Raw genomic sequence first — 22,724 nt, forward strand, 5'->3', positions numbered from 1 at the left:
AAGGCCAGCAAGAGGACCGCGAGCAGTTCCGGAGCTGGATGGACCGGGAGGTTCGCGCCGAGGCCGCTGGGCGGGCCAGCGCACCGGTGCACGTGCCCCTACAAAAGATGGGGCCGGAGGACGACCCCGAGGCCTTCGTGGACCTCTTCCAAAAAGCCGCGGAGGCCTGCGGGTGGCCCCGGGCACAGTGGCCGGTGCGCCTCATTCCACTGCTATCCGGCGAAGCCCAGGCGGCCGCGCAACATCTACCGGTTGCGAACCTCCTGGACTACGATGATCTGAAGCAGGCCATTCTTCAGCGGGTCGGCCGGACCCCAGAACAACACCGCCAGCGTTTCCGCTCCCTGGAGTGGGGCGAGTCCGGTCGACCCTTCGCCTTGGCCCAACAGCTCCGGGACGAGTGCCGCAGATGGCTGCTGGCCGGCGGCAGCGACGTGGACCATGTCGTCGATCTGGTGGTGCTGGAGCAGTTCATCACTCGGCTCCCCAGGAAGACCGCCGAGTGGGTCCAGTGCCACCGGCCCACGTCGCTGGAGACGGCCATCAATTTGGCGGAGGACCACCTGGTGGCGTGCCCGGGGGTCGGCGCAACCCCACTAACTTCTCCCTCTCTCTCTCCCCCTTCTCTCTCTCTCTCTCGACCTGTCCCTCTCCCCAGGTCCCGCCCTCCAGGCCCTCCTCGCGTTTCCCCCAGAGGCCGGGGTGGGATGGGCCCTGGACCGTCTGGGAGTTCGCGGGTCCCGCCCAGGGGGGCGGGGCCGCTGGGGACGGGTAGTGACTATGGATCCGGTTCCGCCCCCTATCCGCGCTCAGCCTCCAACCCACTCCCCGCCGCCGGGGCGGCGGGTAGGCCTGGGCTGGCCTGCTGGCGGTGCGGTGATCCGGATCATTTTGTGGACCGATGTCCGATGATGGACATCGAAACAATGATCCGGATCCCGGACGTCCAGCGGACCACCCCCGATCAAGCAGGAGAGTACCAAATTCCTGTAAGTATCAAGGGGGGTACATATCAGGCCTTGGTGGATTCAGGATGTAACCAAACCTCGATCCATCAAAGCCTGATTCAGCCTGGGGCGTTGGATACAAGCCGCGTGGTTAAGGTGCGGTGTGTGCACGGGGATGTGGTGGAATATCCGGTTGTCCCAGTCACGATACAGTTTAGGGGGAAAAAGCATAGTGTTGAGGTGGCGGTTAGTCCCCACCTCCGGCATCCGCTAATTCTGGGGACGAATTGGCCCGCCTTTTCGGCGTTATTGGGGTCGTTGTGCGCGGATGCCGCTTGGGGAAACAAGGCTAGGAACGGGGCGGTGCGAGTGCAGGTTGGCGAGGCTGATACGGGGCCCTTGGGAACAGCTTCAGAGGAACCGAGCGGGGTTGAGAGACTGATTCTCTCGGACCGCGATGACTTCCCTCTGGAGCAGTCTCAAGACGAGACGCTAAAACATGCGTTTCAACAGGTCCGCACCATCGACGGTCAGCCCCTTCAACCCGCATTGCCCGTCACGTATCCTTATTTTGCCATAATTAAGGATAGGTTGTATCGAGTGACCCAAGACGCTCAGTCAAAAATGGATACAACCCAATTGTTAGTACCAAAGAGCCGCCGGGAAATGCTTTTCCAGGCGGCTCATTCGAACCCGATGGCGGGCCACCTGGGACAGGCGGCCACGCTGAATCGTTTAATGACCCGATTCTTTTGGCCAGGCATTTATGACAATGTGCGCAGGTGGTGCGCGTCTTGTCCTGAATGTCAGTTGGTGAACCCACTGGCCGCCCCAAAAGCGCCATTGCGCCCTCTACCATTAATGCAGGTCCCCTTCGAGAGAATTGCGATGGACCTCATCGGGCCATTAGAACGATCCGCACGCGGGCATCGTTTTGCGCTAGTTATCGTGGACTACGCAACACGATACCCGGAAGCAGTGGCTCTCCGCAACATCTCGGCGAAGAGTGTTGCGGACGCACTGTTTCGTTTAATCTCCCGGGTGGGGATTCCGAAAGAAATCCTCACTGATCAAGGCACGGCGTTTATGTCACGCACGTTAAGCGAATTGTACGGATTACTGGGCATTAAATCCATTCGAACCAGCGTCTATCACCCACAAACAGACGGCTTGGTCGAACGATTTAATCGCACTCTTAAATCCATGATCCGTAAATTCGTACAAGAAGACGCCAAAAATTGGGATCGGTGGTTAGAACCCCTCTTATTTGCTGTGCGCGAGGTCCCGCAAGCCTCCACGGGGTTTTCCCCCTTCGAGCTTCTCTACGGGCGTCAGCCACGGGGGGTGCTGGACGTCCTACGAGAAACTTGGGAGGAGGGGCCTTCGTTGGCCAAAAACGAAATTCAGTACGTCATGGACTTGCGAACAAAACTCCACACATTGGGGCGGCTATCTAGGGAGAATTTGTTGCAAGCCCAGGACCGCCAGAGCCGGTCATATAACAGGGGTACTAAACTGCGCAAATTCACACCGGGAGAGAAGGTGCTCGTTCTACTCCCAACCTCGAGCTCAAAATTAATGTCGAAGTGGCAGGGGCCGTTTGAGGTCGCACGGCAGATAGGAGAGCTCGATTATGAAGTGATACGATCCGATAGGAACGGGGCACGTCAAATATACCACCTCAATCTGCTGAAAAAATGGAATGAGGTGGAATCGGTGTTGTTGGCAACGGTGATCGGGGGAGAGGATGATCTCGGGCCAGAGGCGAGCATTAAAGCGCAATCAGTCGCGCTGGCCCCTGGGGGAGATCACCTCTCACCGTTACAACTCGCTGATTTATCGAAATTGCAGGCGGAGTTCGCCGACGTGTTCTCGCCCCTACCGGGACGTACCGACTTGATTCAGCACCATATCGAGACCGAGCCGGGCGTGGTAGTTCGCAGCCGGCCGTATCGCTTGCCTGAACACAAGAAAAAAGTAGTTCAGGACGAATTAGGCGCAATGCTCGACATGGGAGTAATCGAGGAGTCCAACAGTGACTGGGCGAGCCCGATAGTTTTGGTCCCCAAAACGGACGGCTCGGTCAGGTTCTGTGTGGACTACCGCAAGGTGAACGCTGTGTCGAAGTTCGACGCGTATCCAATGCCACGGGTTGACGAATTGCTTGATCGGTTAGGCTCGGCTCGATTTTATTCGACACTGGACTTAACAAAGGGCTATTGGCAGATCCCCTTGTCTCCATTGTCCAAAGAAAAAACAGCTTTCACCACGCCGTTCGGATTACACCAATTCGTCACGCTTCCTTTCGGCTTGTTCGGGGCACCCGCAACCTTCCAGCGACTCATGGATAGGATTTTGCGTCCCCATGCTGCATATGCTGCGGCGTACCTAGATGACATAGTGATTTATAGTCACGACTGGCAGCGGCATATGCAGCATGTGAGGGCGGTCCTGAGGTCGCTGAGGAGAGCGGGGCTCACGGCCAATCCGAAGAAGTGTGCGATTGGGCGGGTGGAAGTAAGGTATCTGGGCTTCCACTTGGGTCATGGACAGGTGCGTCCTCAAATTGATAAGACTGCCGCAATTGCAACCTGTCCGAGGCCCAAGACCAAAAAGGAGGTAAGACAGTTCTTGGGGCTGGCGGGATATTATAGACGGTTTATACCAAATTATTCGGACCTCACCAGCCCTTTGACTGATCTTACTAAAAAGGGGCTACCAGATACGGTCCAGTGGACGGAGCCGTGTCAACAGGCTTTTACCCAAGTAAAGGCTGCCCTATGTGGCGGGCCGCTGTTACACTCCCCTGACTTTTCTCTCCCTTTCTTGTTGCAGACTGACGCGTCGGACAGGGGGCTGGGCGCAGTCCTGGCCCAGGAGGTGGAGGGGGGAGAGCGGCCGGTGCTGTACATTAGCCGCAAGCTCTCCAAGAGAGAAGCTAAGTACAGCACCATAGAAAAGGAGTGTTTGGCCATCAGATGGGCCGTTCTCACCCTCCGCTACTACCTCCTGGGGCGGGAGTTCACTCTCTGTTCGGACCACGCTCCTCTCCAATGGCTCCACCGCATGAAGGATACCAACGCGCGGATCACCCGTTGGTATCTGGCTCTTCAGCCGTTTAAGTTCAAGGTGGTCCACAGGCCGGGTGCTCAGATGGCTGTGGCCGATTTCCTCTCCAGAAATGGGGGGGGGGGGGGCTGCAGGCCGGACGGCTCCCCGGCCTGAGTCGGGCGGTGGGGGTATGTGGCAAGGGGGGCGTGGTTCAGCGAGGTCTGCAGCGGGAGAGAGGGCCACGGGACGAGCGGTAAGTGAGTGGGTTGGACGCAGATTAATAACACCTGTCTCTTGTTCTAGTAATGAGCGCGGAGACGGGATAAAACACCAGCGGAACCGGAGACCGAGGAGAGAGAGAGTCGGACTGTTGATGCACAGAGACCCTGAGTATACCGGAAGCCGGAAGTGCGTGACCCGGAAGTGATACAGAGACTGAGCGATATATGAGAAAGAGACACACGAGGAAGTGTGCACGTTTGTGTTTGAGTGAATAATAAATAAGCATCAACAGTCCTGCCGACCCCCGTGTCCTCTTCCTTCCTTACCTCATCGAACTCGTTACACACACATACATACGACTCCCTTTCGTGACGTAATATGACGCGATGTTGAAAAAAACAGCAGTTTTTACAAACAGCCAACGAAACGGCCACTTTATCTGCTAAATTTGTGCTCTTATATCTTTTAAAAACATTTCAAATCCTGCATTACCTTTTCATATGGCATTTTCATAAAAGGCTATATGTTTATCTCAATTTTTTTTTAACCTGCAATATGCTCTTTAACGGTAGCCGCTCACAGTGCTCACAAGCAGCCCCCTCGAGGGCTGCCTGAGCGCGCTGCGCTCCCAAACAGGCCACACACAATGAGTGTGTATCCCCACCCATGATGTAATGAGGCCAGGTATGAACACACTTTGTGAAATGCTGTTCACTCACCATAATCTCCTTTTTTCTTTTATGTTATAATATATCTTATATATATTTAACAAAGGTGGAAAAATTCTCTCAATAGACAGACAAAAACACCAAATAGACAGACAGATTCACACAGATCACTTGCTGAAGGCACAGAAGCTAGTTTCTGTTTGTGTTCGCGGATGCTTTATAGTTTCCGGTCGATGACGTCACCCGCCTATGACGTTCCATCTCCTGATTGGACTGATTCTACACGCGCCTCACGAAGCAATCATGCAGAGGCGTTCTCACAGCGTTTCGACGTAGCTCAAGTTCCCAGATAGGGAACAGTATTTGGGTGTAATAAACCTTTAAAAACCTCAACAAAAAAAGGGTCAAAATACTGACTTAGTGGCACTTGTTTTGGTTCTACAAAACGTCTCGGTTACGTATGTAAATCTCGTTCCCTGAGGAGGAAACGGAGACGTAACGTCAGTGACTGACGAATGGGGGTTTTGCTGAGAAGCCTATCATCTCCGAGACTAGAAAGCGCCCAATGGCAGTGCCAATGCCATGGGCATGCGAGATTTGCATGCGTAACTCCGCCTACCCACGTGGGTATTTAAGGAAGTAGCTGGCATAATCACATTGGCCCTCATTTATCAATCTTGCGTAGAAACAGGCGTATATGTTGGCGTAAGATTATGCTTACACTCCTCTCACCGCCTGATTTATGAAACTGTGCGCACCTCTGCAATTCAGGTGTACGCAATACTTGCCCTTGATAAATCCCGCGGCTGAAAACGATCGTCATTAGAATAACACGCCCCTATATATTCAAGTCTCCGCCTCCCCCACGCCCTCATTTTACGCCATGGACACACGGAAGACGGCAAAGAAGCGAAACTTCTCCGACGTGGAGATCGGGCGCGCTCTATCATCTCACTAGTCCACTAGTCAGGGCACTGATTAGGGCATAAGTCAATGGGCTGACTCCCTGATCAGTGCTCTGACTACTGAACTATTGAGATGATTGAGACGCACCCATCGAGATCACCAGGGAAGTGGAAAAAAAAAAAAACGAAATTGTTTTATTTAAGAGTATAAAGAGTGGGAATAAAGGCACCCACAAAAACAAAATATGGACCCAAATTACGAGTAATTACGAGCTGAAATACGAGCTCATATGAGTAATAATATGAGTAGTTTGAAATACGTTATAACATTACGAGCTGTTAATAGTGTGGGGGTTGAGAAGCGCTCCCCAGCAGTTTAAAGCTGTTTGGATAAGAAATTACCATCCCAATGCATTATTTTACAGCACGTTTTGAAACAATTAGCATTTGATTTCGTATCACGGCATGTATTGGGGTGTACGACAGTGATGATGATGTGATGTGGAGTATTCATTCACATTAATAATTACATGACAATTTGTAAGATTCTTCTTCTTCTTCTTCTTCTTCTTCTTCTTCTTCTTCTTCTTCTTATTATTATTATTATTATTATTATTATTATTAATGACGCTTGTTATTTAGAAGAAGAATGTCGTTTTTATTGATTTTATTATTATTTAAAAGAAGAAGGTCATTTTTATTATTTTGTCAGTCTGAATTATTTTAGTCCCAGTCCGTGCGCAGCTGCTGGGCCAGGCGGGCCGGTAAAGCGCACAGGCTCGCGACTGTAGGAATGCCTACAAATCAAACTCTTTGGTAAAGTCACACAAATTAAACATTGACGTTCATGTTGCACAAAAATAAACACTGAATGTTGTTGTGGTGGTTTTTAACAGTGGGTCATATAGCATATCTTGTTAGTGCGTTTTGTGTTAGGAATTGTTTTTCTGCGCATTTTCCCACTAACTCAAACGTGCGTACACCACCTCCTGAGCTGGCGTAGGATTTGAGCGTGCCGTACGCCAACGTCCATATTGATAAATCTCAAAGTCACCGTGGGTTTGGGTGTACGCAAGGTGTACGCTGGAAATTTGGTGTACGCACTTTTGATAAATGAGGGCCATTATGTTTTACCTGATGAGGAGCCAAGTTGAACTCCGTTCCAGCGGTACAGCGGATGTGGCAGCGGGACATTACGTCTCCGTTCCCTCCTCAGGGAACGAGGGTTACATACGTAACCGAGACGTTCCCTTTCGTTCAGTCACTCCGACGTAACGTCAGTGACTGACGAATGGGGGTCCCAATGTAATCACGCCACTCGGCTGTCTTCCAGTGCCCTGCGCAAGCGTGAGTGCCCTGATGAAAGATAGGATGGTCAAAGACCTCCACTTAACGCAGGAATACCAAGGTACACTGGGAGGCATATTCCAGTAGGAGATATGTGCCAAGATGCCTACCCGTAGGGAGGACTTAAGGATACACATATGACCCGAGGGGCTGCATACGGAAGATCACTGGGGTACCAGCCGCAGGTGGATTTTTAACCCCAGGGGATGGCAAGGTTGCCAAGGGAATACATCCGCTCAGGGAGGCTTACGGTGGAAATACACATGTGGGGGTTGCCGGAGGGGAACCATGCACATGGGGCACCCTGCCAGACATGAGTGTCTGGGCTAAGGGCAGACTTACTGGTGTCGGCGTCGGCAGTGCTGGAGGAGCTCAGGGCTCTTGGGGAGCTCACCTGAGAAAATTTCACATGTATCAAGTCAGTGGAGTGGAATGGCGAGCAAGCGAAGACACCTGAGCCAATCCATTACCGGCCACTTGAGGCGAGTACATAGTCGGATACAGGCTCCACTCGGAGATTGTAGAATCTGGCGAATGTGTTTGGTGTCACCCAGCCTGCAGCTCTGCAGATGTCTGTTAGCGGAGCGCCATGCGCTAAAGCCCAAGAGGAGGCCACACTCCGAGTGGAGTGTGCCCTGACCCCAAGGGGGCATGGGCGCCCCTGCTGCTGGTAAGCCAAAACAATGGTGTCCACTATCCAGTGAGACAACCTTTGCTTTGAGAGAGCCTTCCCTTTCAGCTTCCCACCATAACAGACAAAGAGCTGGTCTGAGGTCCTGAAACACTGCGTCCTGTCTACGTAAGTGCGGAGGGTGCGTAATGGACAGAGCAGTGCCAAGGCTGGGTCTGCCTCCTCCAAAGGCAGCGCTTGCAGGTTCACCACCTGGTCTCTGAACGGAGTGGTGGGAACCTTGGGCACATATCCAGGCCGGGGGCTCAGGATCACATGAGAGTCACCCGGCCCGAATTCCAGGCACGCTTCGTCAACCACAAATGCCTGCAGGTCCCCTACCCTCTTGTTGGAGGCCAATGCGGTCAGGAGAGCTGTCTTCATAGACAAGACTTTAACATCTACTGACCGCAAAGGCTCAAATGGGGCCCTCTGCAGAGCACTTAGAACTACTGAGAGGTCCCAAGAGGGTACGAGAGGAGCACGAGGAGGATGTAGTCTCCTCGCACCCCTCAGAAACCTGATGACCAGGTCGTGCTTACTTACTGGTTTACCGTCCAAGAGGTCATGGTAGGTGGTGATAGGTCCCCCTGCTCCCGCGCGGCCGCAGCAGCCTTCATCCGGGCCGCGCTGCGGAGTGCGCCGCAAGAAGCTGACCCAGTCCGCGCCAGCCCCGCAGCCCGCTAAACGCCAGCTGAGGCGACTGTGCCGGCGGCGCTTTGGGTGCAGCAGCAGGCCGCCGATGCAGTATGTGCTTGATAGCCTCAGTCTGCTTCTGGGCGGCTGAGAACTGTTGGGCGAAGCTCTCGACCGCACCACCGAATAGCCCAGCCTGGGATATGGGGGCGTCGAGGAAACGAGTCCGCTCGGCGTCCCGCATATCGGCCAGGTTGAGCCATAGATGTATCTCCTGGACCACACATGTGGACATCACCCAGCCCAGGGAGCGCGCGGTATCCTTCGTCGCCCGGAGGGCGAGGTCAGTCGCGGCACGCAGCTCATCTCTGAGCACTGGGTCGGCTCCACCCTCGTGCATGTCGCACAGCAACTTGGCCTGGTAGGCCTGAAGAATTGCCATGGCATGCAAAGAAGCGGCGGCCTGCCCCGCAGCTCTGTAGGTCTTCGACACCATTGACGATGTGAATCTACAGGCCTCGGAGGGGTGCTTAGGATCGCCACGCCAGGAGGAGGTGCTCTGGGGACACAGTTGCATCGCCACAGAACGCTCCACCGGGGGGACCCCAGTGTACCCTCTAGCCGCCGCCCCATCGAGGGCGGAGAAGGCGGAAGATAGGGATGTCCCGATCAGGTGTTTTTGCCTTCGAGTCCGAGTCCGAGTCATTTGATTTTGAGTATCTGCCGATACCGAGTCCCGATCCGATACTTCGATAATACATAAAAAAAGAATAAAGAAGAGCGAAAAAACAAACCAGGATGTTCCTTATTTTTTATTTTATTCACCTTATTTTAACACTCAACAACTCTAATAAACAGATCACTTCTGTGAGGTAGCTTGAACAATCAAGTAATAAATAACATAAATTCTTCACTTTTGGATTTTAGTGCAACATTAAAATTAAAAAATTCCTGGACCGGAGTTGCAGATGCAGAACAATTAATTATGTTGGTGTGAAATAAACAGTTATGGAAATTAAATTAAATAATCTGCTCCCAATAATCCAGAAAAAAGTCTGTTAGTGCCTTAGTGACAATTTCTTCACTCAGAGATGATGTCGATCTCAGCTGTCAATCATGACATCACACAGCCGTTTTTATAGCATCAAATAACTAACTAAAACTAAACTTATTTAAAAAACAAACACTTTAAATGAAATCATTGTGATGATAACTGCCTACAATGACATAAATTAACTTTGGGGAAAAAATATTTGAAGTGTAATTTGACTGAAGTGTAATTAACAATGCTTTTCAGGTTTTTATAGGTGTAACATTAGTTTTTAGGTAGAGAAATTGAATAAAGTAGGCTAATCAAATGTAAAATGCATATTTAACTGTTTAAATTAAAGACTAATCCTTACAAAAGCTATTCAATCAAGAGCAGTGGGTGATTTGATTCCTTATCTTTTCTTGACATTAAACAGACAGCACGGCTACTGCCCCTTTAAGACCTAAAGCCGGGTGCACACTGTGCGATTTTGGCCACGATTTGGCCGTCTGAGACAAATTTAGGAAATCCTAAAAGATTCCTCAGATCCTAGGCTAAAATCTGACGTCTTTGGTCGTTAGTTTGACATGTTCACCGGCAGCCGATTAATGAGCGCTGCGATCAAATTTTACCTCAGACGAAATTCTGGCAGTGTCAGAAGATTTGGCACAGAATCCTGCAGTGTGACTTCTCCTACGATGACAGTCAAATATCTCCGTTTTTCAAGACAAACTATGACCAAAACGAGTGCTAGAGATTTCTTTGTAGCCAGCATTTCAGTCCCGTGTGTAATGCAGCTCACTGTCACTGAACGCGTCATTCATTGATGATATGAACTCCGGGTGAGTTTTCTTGCGCGCGTCCGTTTTTAGCGCGCCTTCACTATCGTGCAGTCTGACATTAATGTCAACTGAGATCTTACAGTGTGACATGGCGATCATGTTCGTACAGTCTGACAAGGGACATTCGCAAAGGATTTTGAAAAATCGCACTGTGTGCAGGACCCTTAATGGAAGGCTCTGCGTCGTCTTTCTCGGCTGCATAAAGTCCTCTTAAAGCATATTCAGATCACTATATGTCTGCTTGGATACTCATCAAGATGGACATGTTGACATACTTCTTGTGTGAGTTCGTCCGTTTAACCACAAGACTTGAAAGAGAACTCAATATTTGCGCGCTGTGAGACGAGTGCGCGCTTTCGGATGATGCACAGAGACAGATCAGCGTATGCGCTCTCATTCGCGCCTTCTCTACACATGACAGTGAAAATGACTGCTCATATTCAATGACAATACGGCAGCACTCGCATGAATTGAACAAATTTTACACAGATAGACCGTTTTGCCCACGGTTTTCTTTTATTAGCGCTGTTGTAATGTATCACTGAGGAGCCAGCACGTGTATCCATCTGCAGAAACATAGCCGCCTACATAAAGCATTATTCTCAAGTTACAACCTATATTATTGCGTCATCAGGATCGGGACATCCCTAGCGGAAGAGGTTGCCAAACGCTCGCAAGAAGACACGGGGGCCCTCCACGAGTGCGCAACCTCCTCATGCACCTCCGAGAAGAAAGGAATTGGGTGTCCTGACGTGGCGCACCCAAAAACCAATCATCAAGCCGCTAACGCTCTGGCCGGGGCGGAGGGTTCCACTCCAGACCAAGTGCCGCGGCCGCCCAGGCAAGCATGGCTGTCAGCTCCGGGTCTGACTCGGACAATGCTGGCGCGCCCGGAGGCGGCAGCACAGCCGAATCATCATCCTCGGAGGACTCTAGCCCACCTTGTGATGCGGTCACCGACATCTCGTCATCCTCTGGAGCGCCGAACGAAACCCGCGGATCAGTCGAAACCGAGGCCGCGGGCTCCATCACAACGCTCGCGGGTACCGGTGCAACAGAGGGGGGTGTGGGCCGAGGCATGAGCCATATTCCCGCAGTGGGAACATGGCACATCCACAAGCGCTGCCTGAGCGTGCTGAAAGCCCAAACACGCCAGAAAGTGTGAGTGCTCATCAGAAGACGGCAGAGACCGGCCACACCCAGAAGCACACGGGCGAGACATCCTGAAAAGGACGTGCCACATGTGAGCTCTTTTTGTGAGAGGAATAAACTCGCAGTCAATGCCGAAGTGCCCAGGGGACCACACACCATCTGGAAACCAATCGACAGAACGCGCCGTACACCAACACCGACTGGAAGATCCTGATTGTCTCGAAGAACTGACAGTAACTCAGAAGGCTTATAGGAGTGAAAGGTATGTAACCCTTGGCTCCGAAGATTTAAAACATAATGCGATTATGCCAGCTACTTTCTTATATACCCACGTGGGTAGGCGGAGTTATGCATGCAAATCACGCATGCCCATGGCATTGGCATTGCCATTGGGCGCTTTCTAGTCTTGGAGATGACAGGCTTCTAAGCGAAACCCCCATTCGTCAGTCACTGACGTTACGTCGGAGTGACTGAACGAAAGGGAACTAGGGTACTACAAAAGCCTTCCTGGGATTGCGGATTGTGGTAGGTCACACTCTCACAAAAAAATAGGGTCCTAGAAATGCGGTCCTTAAAATGCAACCTCTGGTATTGCTGTCGGATAATGCTGTCTTGACTAGAGGTCAAGAGTTCAAACTGAACTGGAATATCTTATTCTTCACAGTATTTTTAGAATATTTTTGTACATTTTTTTTAAACTTTAGTTAAGCATAAACAATCAATGCATTTTATACACAAAATTTGAAACACTCACCACTTTTTGAATTTGTTTAGCGTAGCTTTTGTACTTCTCATCATTGGGGTCACTGAGGCTGGTATCAAACTTTGTCTCTAATTTCATTGACATTTTAACTGTAAAAAAGACTAAACAAGACAAAAAAAATGCATTTATTCATCTGGTTCATAATTTTTTTTTTCGTTCACCCACCATATTTATGACCATAAGCAGGACAAGATAAAGATGGTGGATTCAAAAACACTTCTTTTTTTTTTAGGAGAGATTCGGCCCGGTATGGATTAATATCAAATGATTCTTAGCATTTCTGTTAATGTGTTTTCGTTTTTACAACCATTATTTTACTCTGTTGATGTTCATAAATATGGTAGATGAATGGAAAAAGTCACATGAATGAAACCTGAATACATGTGTTGTATTAATAGCTTCATGGAACAATTAATAAAAATACAACAATAATAATAATAATAATGATAATAATAATAATAATGTACTGCTAAACATTCCTGCTGTTGCTGTCTTTAGTTTAGAATATCTCATTAAAAAAATATATCTATTAACCTCATATTACATATTTGCTATGATTTGCATTCACAGAAAAGATATAATAGTGTGTTCATAAAGTAGAGTGATAAACACACACACAAACCTACTTCTTTTCAGAACGTACCTGGTTGTTGTGAATTAATTATTATTGGTGTAGTTGTAGCAAGGTTTGAAGCTGTAGCTGTAGTTAAAGCAGTTGTAGTTGTGCTGGGTGCTGCAGTTGTAGTTAAAGCTGTTGTAGTTGTATTGGGTGCTACAGTTGTAGTTGAAGCAGTTGTCATTGTATTGGGTGCTGTAGTTGTAGTTAAAACAGTTGTAGTTGTATTGGGTGTTGTAGTTGTAGTATTTGTAGTTAAGGCAAATGTAGTTGTACTGGGTGCTTCAGTTGTAGTTAAAGCAGTTGTAGTTGTATTGGGTGCTGCAGCTGTAGTTAAAGCTGTTGTAGTTGTATTGGGTGCTACAGTTGTAGTTAAAGCAGTTGTAGTTGTATTGGGTGCTGCAGTTGTAGTTAAATCATTTGTAGTTGTATTGGGTGTTGCAGTTGTAGTTAAATCAGTTGTAGTTGTATTGGGTGCTGCAGTTGTAGTTAAAGCAGTTGTAGTTGTATTGGGTGATGCAGTTGTAGTTAAATCAGTTGTAGTTGTATTGGGTGCTGCAGTTGTAGTTAAAGCAGTTGTAGTTGTATTGGGTGATACAGTTGTAGTTAAAGCAGTTGTAGTTGTATTGGGTGCTGCAGTTGTAGTTAAAGCAGTTGTAGTTGTATTGGGTGCTGCAGTTGTAGTTAAATAATTTGTAGTTGTATTGGGTGCTGCAGTTGTAGTTAAATCAGTTGTAGTTGTATTGGGTGCTGCAGTTGTAGTTAAAGCAGTTGTAGTTGTATTGGGTGATGCAGTTGTAGTTAAAGCAGTTGTAGTTGTATTGGGTGCTGCAGTTGTAGTTAAAGCAGTTGTAGTTGTATTGGGTGCTGCAGTTGTAGTTAAAGCAGTTGTAGTTGTATTGGGTGATGCAGTTGTAGTTAAACCAGTTGTAGTTGTATTGGGTGCTGCAGTTGTAGTTAAAGCAGTTGTAGTTGTATTGGGTGCTGCAGTTGTAGTTAAAGCAGTTGTAGTTGTATTGGGTGCTGCAGTTGTAGTTAAAGCAGTTGTAGTTGTATTGGGTGATGCAGTTGTAGTTAAATCAGTTGTAGTTGTATTGGGTGCTGCAGTTGTAGTTAAAGCAGTTGTAGTTGTATTGGGTGATGCAGTTGTAGTTAAATCAGTTGTAGTTGTATTGGGTGCTGCAGTTGTAGTTAAAGCAGTTGTAGTTGTATTGGGTGATGCAGTTGTAGTTAAAGCAGTTGTAGTTGTATTGGGTGCTGCAGTTGTAAGTAAAGCAGTTGTAGTTGTATTGGGTGCTGCAGTTGTAGTTAAATCATTTGTAGTTGTATTGGGTGCTGCAGTTGTAGTTAAATCAGTTGTAGTTGTATTGGGTGCTGCAGTTGTAGTTAAAGCAGTTGTAGTTGTATTGGGTGATGCAGTTGTAGTTAAAGCAGTTGTAGTTGTATTGGGTGATGCAGTTGTAGTTAAATCAGTTGTAGTTGTATTGGGTGCTGCAGTTGTAGTTAAATCAGTTGTAGTTGTATTGGGTGCTGCAGTTGTAGTTAAATCAGTTGTAGTTGTATTGGGTGCTGCAGTTGTAGTTAAAGCAGTTGTAGTTGTATTGGGTGATGCAGTTGTAGTTAAAGCAGTTGTAGTTGTATTGGGTGCTGCAGTTGTAGTTAAAGCAGTTGTAGTTGTATTGGGTGATGCAGTTGTAGTTAAATCAGTTGTAGTTGTATTGGGTGCTGCAGTTGTAGTTAAAGCAGTTGTAGTTGTATTGAGTGCTGCAGTTGTAGCTAAAGCAGTTGTAGTTGTATTGGTTGCTGTAGTTGTAGTTAAAGCAGTTGTCGTTGTATTGGGTGCTGTAGTTGTGGTCAATGTTGCATCTGTAGTGGCTGTAGTAGGTTTTGTAATTTGTAGAAGTTGTTGTAGTCAATCAAAACAAGAATGAAATAGATTTATGAATGTTGTTTTGATTTATAAAAGCAAATAACAAAAATGATTAAAAATGTTTTAAAAACATTTTAATGTATGCAAACACCAAAAACAAGAAATTTATCTAATATCGCTAATATCGACCAACAATATTCTACATCTACAAGGAAAAAGAAGAAAATACACAAGTAGTGCTTTGGTTTTCCTGCAATGATACATCTATTTCAGAAATGTTTGCATTTGTGTAATTTCTTGAAGTGCATGAAGGAAACATGTTTTTTTTAATTATATATATATATATATATATATATATATATATATATATATATATATATATATATATATATATATATATATATATATATATATATATATAAACTAAACTTTACCTCATTATATATAAGTGATATCAAAATGTGAAGCTACACAATTAATAACATTACAATTTTACAAAATATTTTCAATAGAGATAAAGCTAGTAAGTATATTCTTATGTTTGGCAGCTACATAATGACTTTTAAAACAACAAATACAGGATTAAAGCCTATTTGCTGCCCCTACTGGCCCTGGAGCACCCTTAGTGTTTATGTAATATGGTGTGCTACATAAATTCATTTAAATTTAATTAAGGCATTAATAATTTTGCTGACATATGTCATTTTTTATTTTAAAAGCTTGCACATCTCATCTGTGATAAAAACATGCTCTTGTATAAAAAATAATTAAATTACCATTACCGTAAAAAGTTATAATACTATATGTTTTGTCACCAAAAACAGTTTGTGATATATCAGTTTTTAATACAGTACCTGGTGTTGTTGCTGCTGTTGCTGCAAAAAGAAATGCAGAAAAATAAAATAAAACATTTATATCAATAAATCTATTGGGGATGGACAAAATATTATTAAAATAAGAAATTGTTAAAAAAAAAAAAAAAGAATTTCCAGCGATTACAATCATTCTCCCCACGGCCATGTTTTAAGTTTATGGGACATCTAACTCGCCAAGTTGGGTATCAACATGTGTTATTGATGCTGATGGTGAGATTTGAGTTTGTTGCAGTGAAACCATCCAAACATGAGCAATTGTAACTTCCTATTTAATTTGTGCAGTTGGAATCTGGACTACATACAGATGGACTGAACCGACATTATACGAAATTATAAAAATAAAAATAAAAATAATAAAAAAATAAAAATAAAACAATTCTGCGATTACAATCATTCTCCCCACCGCCATGTTTTAAGTTTACGGCACACCTAACTAGGCAACTTTGGTATCATAATTATCCCAGTGCTTCCCAGTGGTAAATACAACTTGAGATGGTGTTCATGTCCAATTGTTACTAGTAAACTTGTATTTATGATAATTTCAATAGCATGTTAAGGCAGCTAGAGTTCGACCATCACACTGATGGCGAGTCAAAACATTCATGAATATAGACAAAATCATTTATAAAGTGAACCAACTGGTCATATGTTCATTTCTGGTCATGTGTTCATGTCTGTTCAAAAGACATTTTAGAAATCCTGACTGGACAATGTTTTATGACCATGTCTATAAAGAGTATGGTTGGTCACCCAATATACATACAGTTAGGGTAAATTAAATGACTTAAACTGTGATATAAAGTTTTGGCCAGTCATTCGTTCCCTGTGTGAATTGCAAAGGCTTGCTTTTCGTTTGGTCACACCACAAGGTATCACTGTGGCCTCAAAAAAAAAAAACTTAATATAAATAAATAAATAAATAAATAAATAAATAAATAAATAAATAAATAAATAAATAAATAAATAAATAAATAAATAAATAAATAAATAAATACCGATTCACGACCTAGGAAACTAGGGAGCTGATTGAGACGCACCCAGGACTTTTCGCAGTCATCGCATATCTTTTGTCTTGTCGCACTGGAATGGCTTTAAAGCATTTGCATGCGTGATTATATAATGTAACGTTAGCCTAAGGAAAATAGAAACATATTTTAAACACGTTAAACTGAAAAAATGAATTGCATGCATTCACACGCTAATTTTAAAAGGACTATTTTCAATATAAAGTGTTTTTTTTATTATTATTTTAATGGTATATTTTCGTTGTGATCATGGGGACAGACACTGATAGATTTTATGTTGGTCTCAGCATGGAAGAGAAGTGGTCAGAGGGTCTCTTGTCCCTCTCTCTGAGGAAGATGTATTTTATGTTTGAATGTTTTACATTGGAATGTATGGTTTACATCTTCTGGAACCACTCCATATAAGGAACAGGTGCTGGTGGAGTGACTGGGAGTTAGAAAATGGTCCCTGCTATTTTCTATTACAACATCTTCAGGAGCTCAAGGAAAGCCTGGATATCTGACCAAGAGATGACCATATTTAGACTTGTTTATCACATTCCTATACCCTGAGCTATATGATGTACTCTCTCTCATTGGTTCAAATCATGTTACACCCTTCATATTCAATGTATATAACCTCTGCTTTACTAAATAAAGTAGAGAGAGATTTTGGATACTCTCCCTCAGTGCTGAGTCTTTGTTCATTCAACTGCCACTTCAGAAACCTGGGATGAGACACGAATAAGGGGCAAAAACCTAACAGACACATAACTCAGTTTATGGGCTCACCTTCTTTTAACTGGCAGCTCTGCCCATTGACTGGAAGGGCATTAAGACATGTACATGAACCTTCAATGTCTTCGCAGGCCTGGTAGGAATGACACGTGTCATTTGGCCAAACAAACAGATCCTCACATTTACACTGATACTGCGTTTGGTTCAATGAACACACTGGAAGGCAAAATAATAATTTACATAAAAAATCATTTATAGCAGTATTCATGATGTATAAAGTAGGCATACAACATTTCAAAACAGCCAGAGCTCATACCAGTAGTTAGGTTGGTTTCTGTGATGTTAGTGCTGTCACTGATTGTGTAGGGAAAATCAAAAGACATCCAATAGATCATTAGCTGATCAATGATGGTAGTATTCTCAGCATCTATCTGAATTTCAGATAGATATTCAATCAGAACTGGAGTCACTGTAGGAAACATACAATTAGAATGACTAGTTTTCAAGGAATATTCACTTATCTATTAATATGCATAACTTGTCCCGGGTTATGCATATAACCCATGTTCCCTGAGAGGGAACGAGACACTGCATCATCGTAGATGACACTTCGGGGAACGCCCTCGGCGTGACGCTACTGAAGCTCATTTGAGAAAGCACAATCCTGATTGGTGTTACGTCATGACGTAGCGAGTGACGGCATAGCCGGAGGTATAAAGGGTCGCCGACACAAGCAGATATAGCTTTCTGCAATGAAGCGGGCGCTCTGGCGATAGGCGGGGCTACGAGACGCCCCCGTATATAATATATATATATATATATATATATATATATATATATATATATATATATATATATATATATATATATATATATATATATATATATATATATATATATATATATTTTGGGGGGGGGGGGGGGGGTTATAACAGCTTAGACAATCTATACTTACATGTTTATCACTTTTAGCAGTGCTTTATGTAGCTTCAAAGGCATTCCTGTAAAATGACACTGACATTTTGAACCTAGACCACTGTATGTGTGTATAGGAGGCTTTTCAATTTGGGTAGGCCAAATCCGGGTGGAAATGGTACCAGAGTAATTTAGTGTAAATACATTACTTTGTACAAAACAAATGCCAAAGTGATGCATATCTCCAGAAATTAGAGACTCTAAGCTTTCAAATGGTACCACATGACATCATAGCTTTTGAAATATAACTTTTGTATACATGATGATGTCACAGGGTCCACAGAGTTTAAATGGATATAAACACTGCACTTTTAAGTTAGATGTTTAATGTACCTGTTGGTTGCGCACATGCTGTGTTATCTTTTGGGGAAAGGAAGAGAATGGATTAGAAAAAAATTGTATACTGACCTGTATACTGAATTGTTAATGTAACTGACCCACCGGTCTTCTGTGTGATTACAAACAGAAATGTATAAAACTACTTTACTTGTTATCTCATTGACTGGTTGACAAAACTGTTGATCACTTGGAATATTATTGATGCATCTGCATGTGTTGTTAGTGAGGTTGTAACAGCTCTCATATTCTCTGCACTTTTCACACGGCCAGAAATACTGATCCTCACATGTGCACTTGTATCCACTGTCGTTGAAATTGCACACTAAGAAAGGATAAACCATAAATATAAGTTCATTTTTAGCAGATTAGGACTGTTGTGTAACTGTTTAGAAGTTAATGAAGGTCATGCGATGTTCTTCACCTGTTGTGATTTCCACATCTAAAAATCCAACCAGCTCATCTAACTGAAGTGGAAAGGTGACGTTCTGCAAATATCTCCTCATCTCATCGATCACAGCAATGCTCGATGCATCCATCTCAATTTCAGACAAGAAGTCTATAAAGTGCAGTTCTGTAACAAAGACAACAAGCTTATAATCATTGTAATCTCAGTCTTTATATATTGTATTTGTCATTTCAATGTAATGTTGCAATACTTTGTATTTTAAATTACAATATTTACATGTGCAGTGCCTTGCAAAAGTATTCATACCCACTGAACTCTCCACATTTTGACACATTACAACAAAAAATATAACTTTATTAAATTGGTATTTTATATAATAGACCAACACAAAGTGACACATAATTGTGAAGTGGAAGGAAAGTTATAAATGGTGTCCAAAATTAATAAAAAAAAATCGAAAAAGTGTGGGGTGCATTTGTATTCAGCCCTTATAAATCAATACTTTGTAGAACCACCTTTTGCTGCAATTACAGCTGCAAGTTTTTTGGGTATGTCTCTATCAGTTTTGCACATCAAGAGAGTTAAATATTTGCCCATTCTTCTTAGCAAAATAGGTCAAGCTCATTCAGATTGGACGGAGAGCATCTGTGAACAGCAATTTTCAAGACTCGCCACAGATTTTCAATTGGATTTGGAGGTCTGAACTTTGACTGGGCCATTCTAACTCATGAATATGCTCTGATCTAAACCATTCTATTGTAGCTCTGGCTGTATGTTTAGGGTCATTGTCCTGCTGGAAGGTGAACCTCTGCCCCAGTCTCAAGTTCTTTGCAGACTCTAACAGGTTTTCATCCAAGATTGCCACTTCTTTTTTCTTGCCACTCTTTCATAAAGGTCAGATTTGAGGAGTGCAAAACTAATAGTCCCACCTGAGCTGTGGATCTCTGCATCTCCTCCAGAGTTACCCTGGGCCTCTTGACTGCTTTTCTGATTAATAATCTCCTTGGCCGTCCTGTCAGTTTAGGTGGATGGCCATGTCGTGGCTGGGTCGCAGTTGTGCAATACTTTTTCCATTTTTGGATGATGGATTGTACAGTGATTGATTTAGAACCTAATCCTGCTTTAAACTTCTCCACAACTTTATCCCGGACCTGTCTGGTGTGTTCTTTGGTCTTCATCATGCTGTTTTTGCTCTAATGTTCTCTAACAAATCTCTGAGGGCTTTACAGAACAGCTGTATTTATACTGAGATTAAATTACACACAGATGGACACTATTTACCAATTAGGTGACTTCTAAAGGCAATTATGTTCCACTGGATTCTAGATAGAGTTATTAGTGAAATGTATTAAGTGAACATTGTTCATTATTTGTCAATTTGTCATTTACAACCCTATAAATTGTTCATTAAGATGTAATGCTCTGTTTTTGCCTTATTTTGAAGAGTCATTAATATTAAAATTAGAGCTCTGCTCCGATTGGATTATTTCAGCAGCTCACAGCACACAGCAGTTCAGCTGTTCAGCAAAGCGGCTCGACTGAATGACACTTTAAAGGTGCGCTATGCAACCTTCTGTCCACTAGAGGGCGCCTATTCAAAACAGAGGCGTAGTTTGATGACGCCAAGTGTGAGCGCAGTATCTTGGGATATGTGGTCTTCATCTCACAGCCGGTGGAAAATAGGACTCGGGCAGAAATCATGTTCATGGATGCAGTTATTAACGTTACTGTGGTGTAAAGCAGAGCAGGACCGAGTGTTGTGGAACTGAGCATGGCCGCTGGAGTGATTGTTATACAAACACACGGCTCGCTTTTCCCGGGACTTTTATTATGACGGGACTGCTAGCAGGAATACAGTTGTAATTGCCCCTTTCTTCAGTTTAAGACGCTGAGCGAAGCTTGCTTGAAATGGGCCAAGCAAACGAACGATCTTGAATTAAATTGTTGTGGTATCTGATTATAATAAACGTTGAACATGACTGTTGACATTTTTCATCTGTGTGTCCATGAGAGTGTCGCATGTTTACCTGCAGTCATTATGACTCGGCTGGAGCAGTTCCGCCTGACAATGCACATGTTTAGACATATGCAAATGTTGGGGGCATGCATATAAATCATTGCACTTATTTTTCTGTGTAGGCATGTGCTGATTTTCGGTAATTCAATATATCATGATAATAAATATGCACGATATTGTTATCGTGGGCACTTCAAAATATCGTAAATAATAATTTATTAACAATTATTAAATTTTTTATAATGCACTCAAGAATACTTTGCCCATCAACCATATGAATGCTCAACACCGCTGTATTTTGCTTCAAAGGAACACACGCTTAGATGTAAATGAGAAGCACATGAACGAGTGAAGGAGACACGCTGCTGAAGTGCACGCTCACTGACAGCAGAGGGTGATGATGACCTGCAGAATGCACCGGTTACCCCAGAAACCCCACAAACAAAAGCAACGGCGCTAGTTTTAAAACAGCCTTTTGTTTTTGTAATCTCAATGTTGTTCATCACAGCTCCAAATACTTAATACTTAAAGGCTTAATAGGCTATTTATTTTCAAACTTAAACATTATGTTATAATCGGGACTACAACATGCCCTAATGATTAGAATTTTTTGGATTATTTGAACAAAAGACATACGGCTTCATTAGTTAACATGTTAATTCATTATTACCAAACTGACAATGAAAAATACTTATAAAGAATTGATTATTCTAAGTAATGTTAATTTCTTATTTACTGTTTAATAACAAAATAACTTTTTTTAATGGACCTAAGATAAAACTAACAATGATCAGTATTTCCCTATCAGGGAACTCGAGCTGCGTCGAAACACTGTGAGAACGCCTCTGCGTGATTGCGTCATGAAGCGCGTGTAGAATCAGTCCAATCGGAAGACGGAACGTCATAGGCAGGTGATGTCATAGACCGGAAACTATAAAGCACCCATGAACACAAACAGAAACTAGCTTCTGTGCCTTCAGTAAGCGATCTGTGTAAATCTATCTGTCTATTTGGTGTTTTTGTCTGTCTTTAGTAGTGAGACTAAGCAAGAATTTTCCACCTTTGTTAAATATATAGATATATTATAACATAAAGAGAAAAGGAAGAAAAAATAGCGAGTGAACAGCAATTCACTACATGTGTTCATCCTTGCCCTCGTTACATCACGGGTGGGGATACACATTCTATGTGTGTTGTCTGTTTGGGAGTGCAGCATGCCCAGGCAGCTCTCGAGGGGGCTGCTTGTGAGCATTGTGAGCGGCTTCCACTAAGAACGCTGCGCTCCCACCGGGCACTCTTCGAGGAGGGTGCCTTGGCTCGTTTTCCCCGCGGCTTGGGTCCCAGTGTTGCCGAGGCAGAGCGGCGGCTTCAGTCGTGGGGTTCACAAATGGATCTCACAGAGGGGTTTGAGATGGGCCCAGCCTTATCTCAGCCCTCACCTGTGAGATCCAGTGCCTCGCCTCGGGATTTGGAAGGTACAGGAGTGGCTGAGGCTGCCCCTGCCCCGGGAGGGTGCGCCGGGATGGGGTCCGTCTACTGTTAGTGGCTCCGTACTGGCCGACCAGAGTTTGGTTTTCGGACCTAATATCCCTCCTGGAAGGGTCTCCGATTGAGATTCTGACCAGGAGGGACCTTCTCTCTCAAGCGGGCG

The 22,724-nt window shown here is 44.6% G+C and overlaps 1 protein-coding gene and 1 long non-coding RNA gene across 2 annotated transcripts in view; both read right to left on the reverse strand.

Moving 5' to 3' along the window:
• The window catches only part of LOC137041050 (uncharacterized), a 51,893-nt gene that overhangs the window by 21,537 nt on the left and 7,632 nt on the right, over nucleotides 1–22,724 (reverse strand). Inside the window, exons 3-12 of the mRNA XM_067416975.1 lie at nucleotides 19,072–19,221; nucleotides 18,696–18,972; nucleotides 13,601–13,872; nucleotides 12,877–13,248; nucleotides 12,225–12,334; nucleotides 11,115–11,680; nucleotides 8,357–8,720; nucleotides 7,888–8,155; nucleotides 7,643–7,804; nucleotides 7,483–7,534 (exon numbers count right to left, since the gene is read on the reverse strand). Coding sequence (XP_067273076.1) covers nucleotides 7,483–7,534; nucleotides 7,643–7,804; nucleotides 7,888–8,155; nucleotides 8,357–8,720; nucleotides 11,115–11,680; nucleotides 12,225–12,334; nucleotides 12,877–13,248; nucleotides 13,601–13,872; nucleotides 18,696–18,972; nucleotides 19,072–19,221 — 2,593 coding nt within the window. The remainder of the gene's footprint in view (nucleotides 1–7,482; nucleotides 7,535–7,642; nucleotides 7,805–7,887; nucleotides 8,156–8,356; nucleotides 8,721–11,114; nucleotides 11,681–12,224; nucleotides 12,335–12,876; nucleotides 13,249–13,600; nucleotides 13,873–18,695; nucleotides 18,973–19,071; nucleotides 19,222–22,724) is intronic.
• LOC137041482 (uncharacterized) lies at nucleotides 14,655–17,886 on the reverse strand. Its single transcript, XR_010898106.1, has 4 exons — nucleotides 17,653–17,886; nucleotides 17,391–17,552; nucleotides 15,574–15,594; nucleotides 14,655–14,724 (listed from the first exon to the last, which is right to left on the reverse strand). It is a non-coding gene; the product is annotated as an uncharacterized lncRNA (long non-coding RNA).

Source organism: Pseudorasbora parva, chromosome 15 (assembly GCF_024679245.1).
Source record: "Pseudorasbora parva isolate DD20220531a chromosome 15, ASM2467924v1, whole genome shotgun sequence".
In the NCBI taxonomy this organism is placed as follows: domain Eukaryota; kingdom Metazoa; phylum Chordata; class Actinopteri; order Cypriniformes; family Gobionidae; genus Pseudorasbora; species Pseudorasbora parva.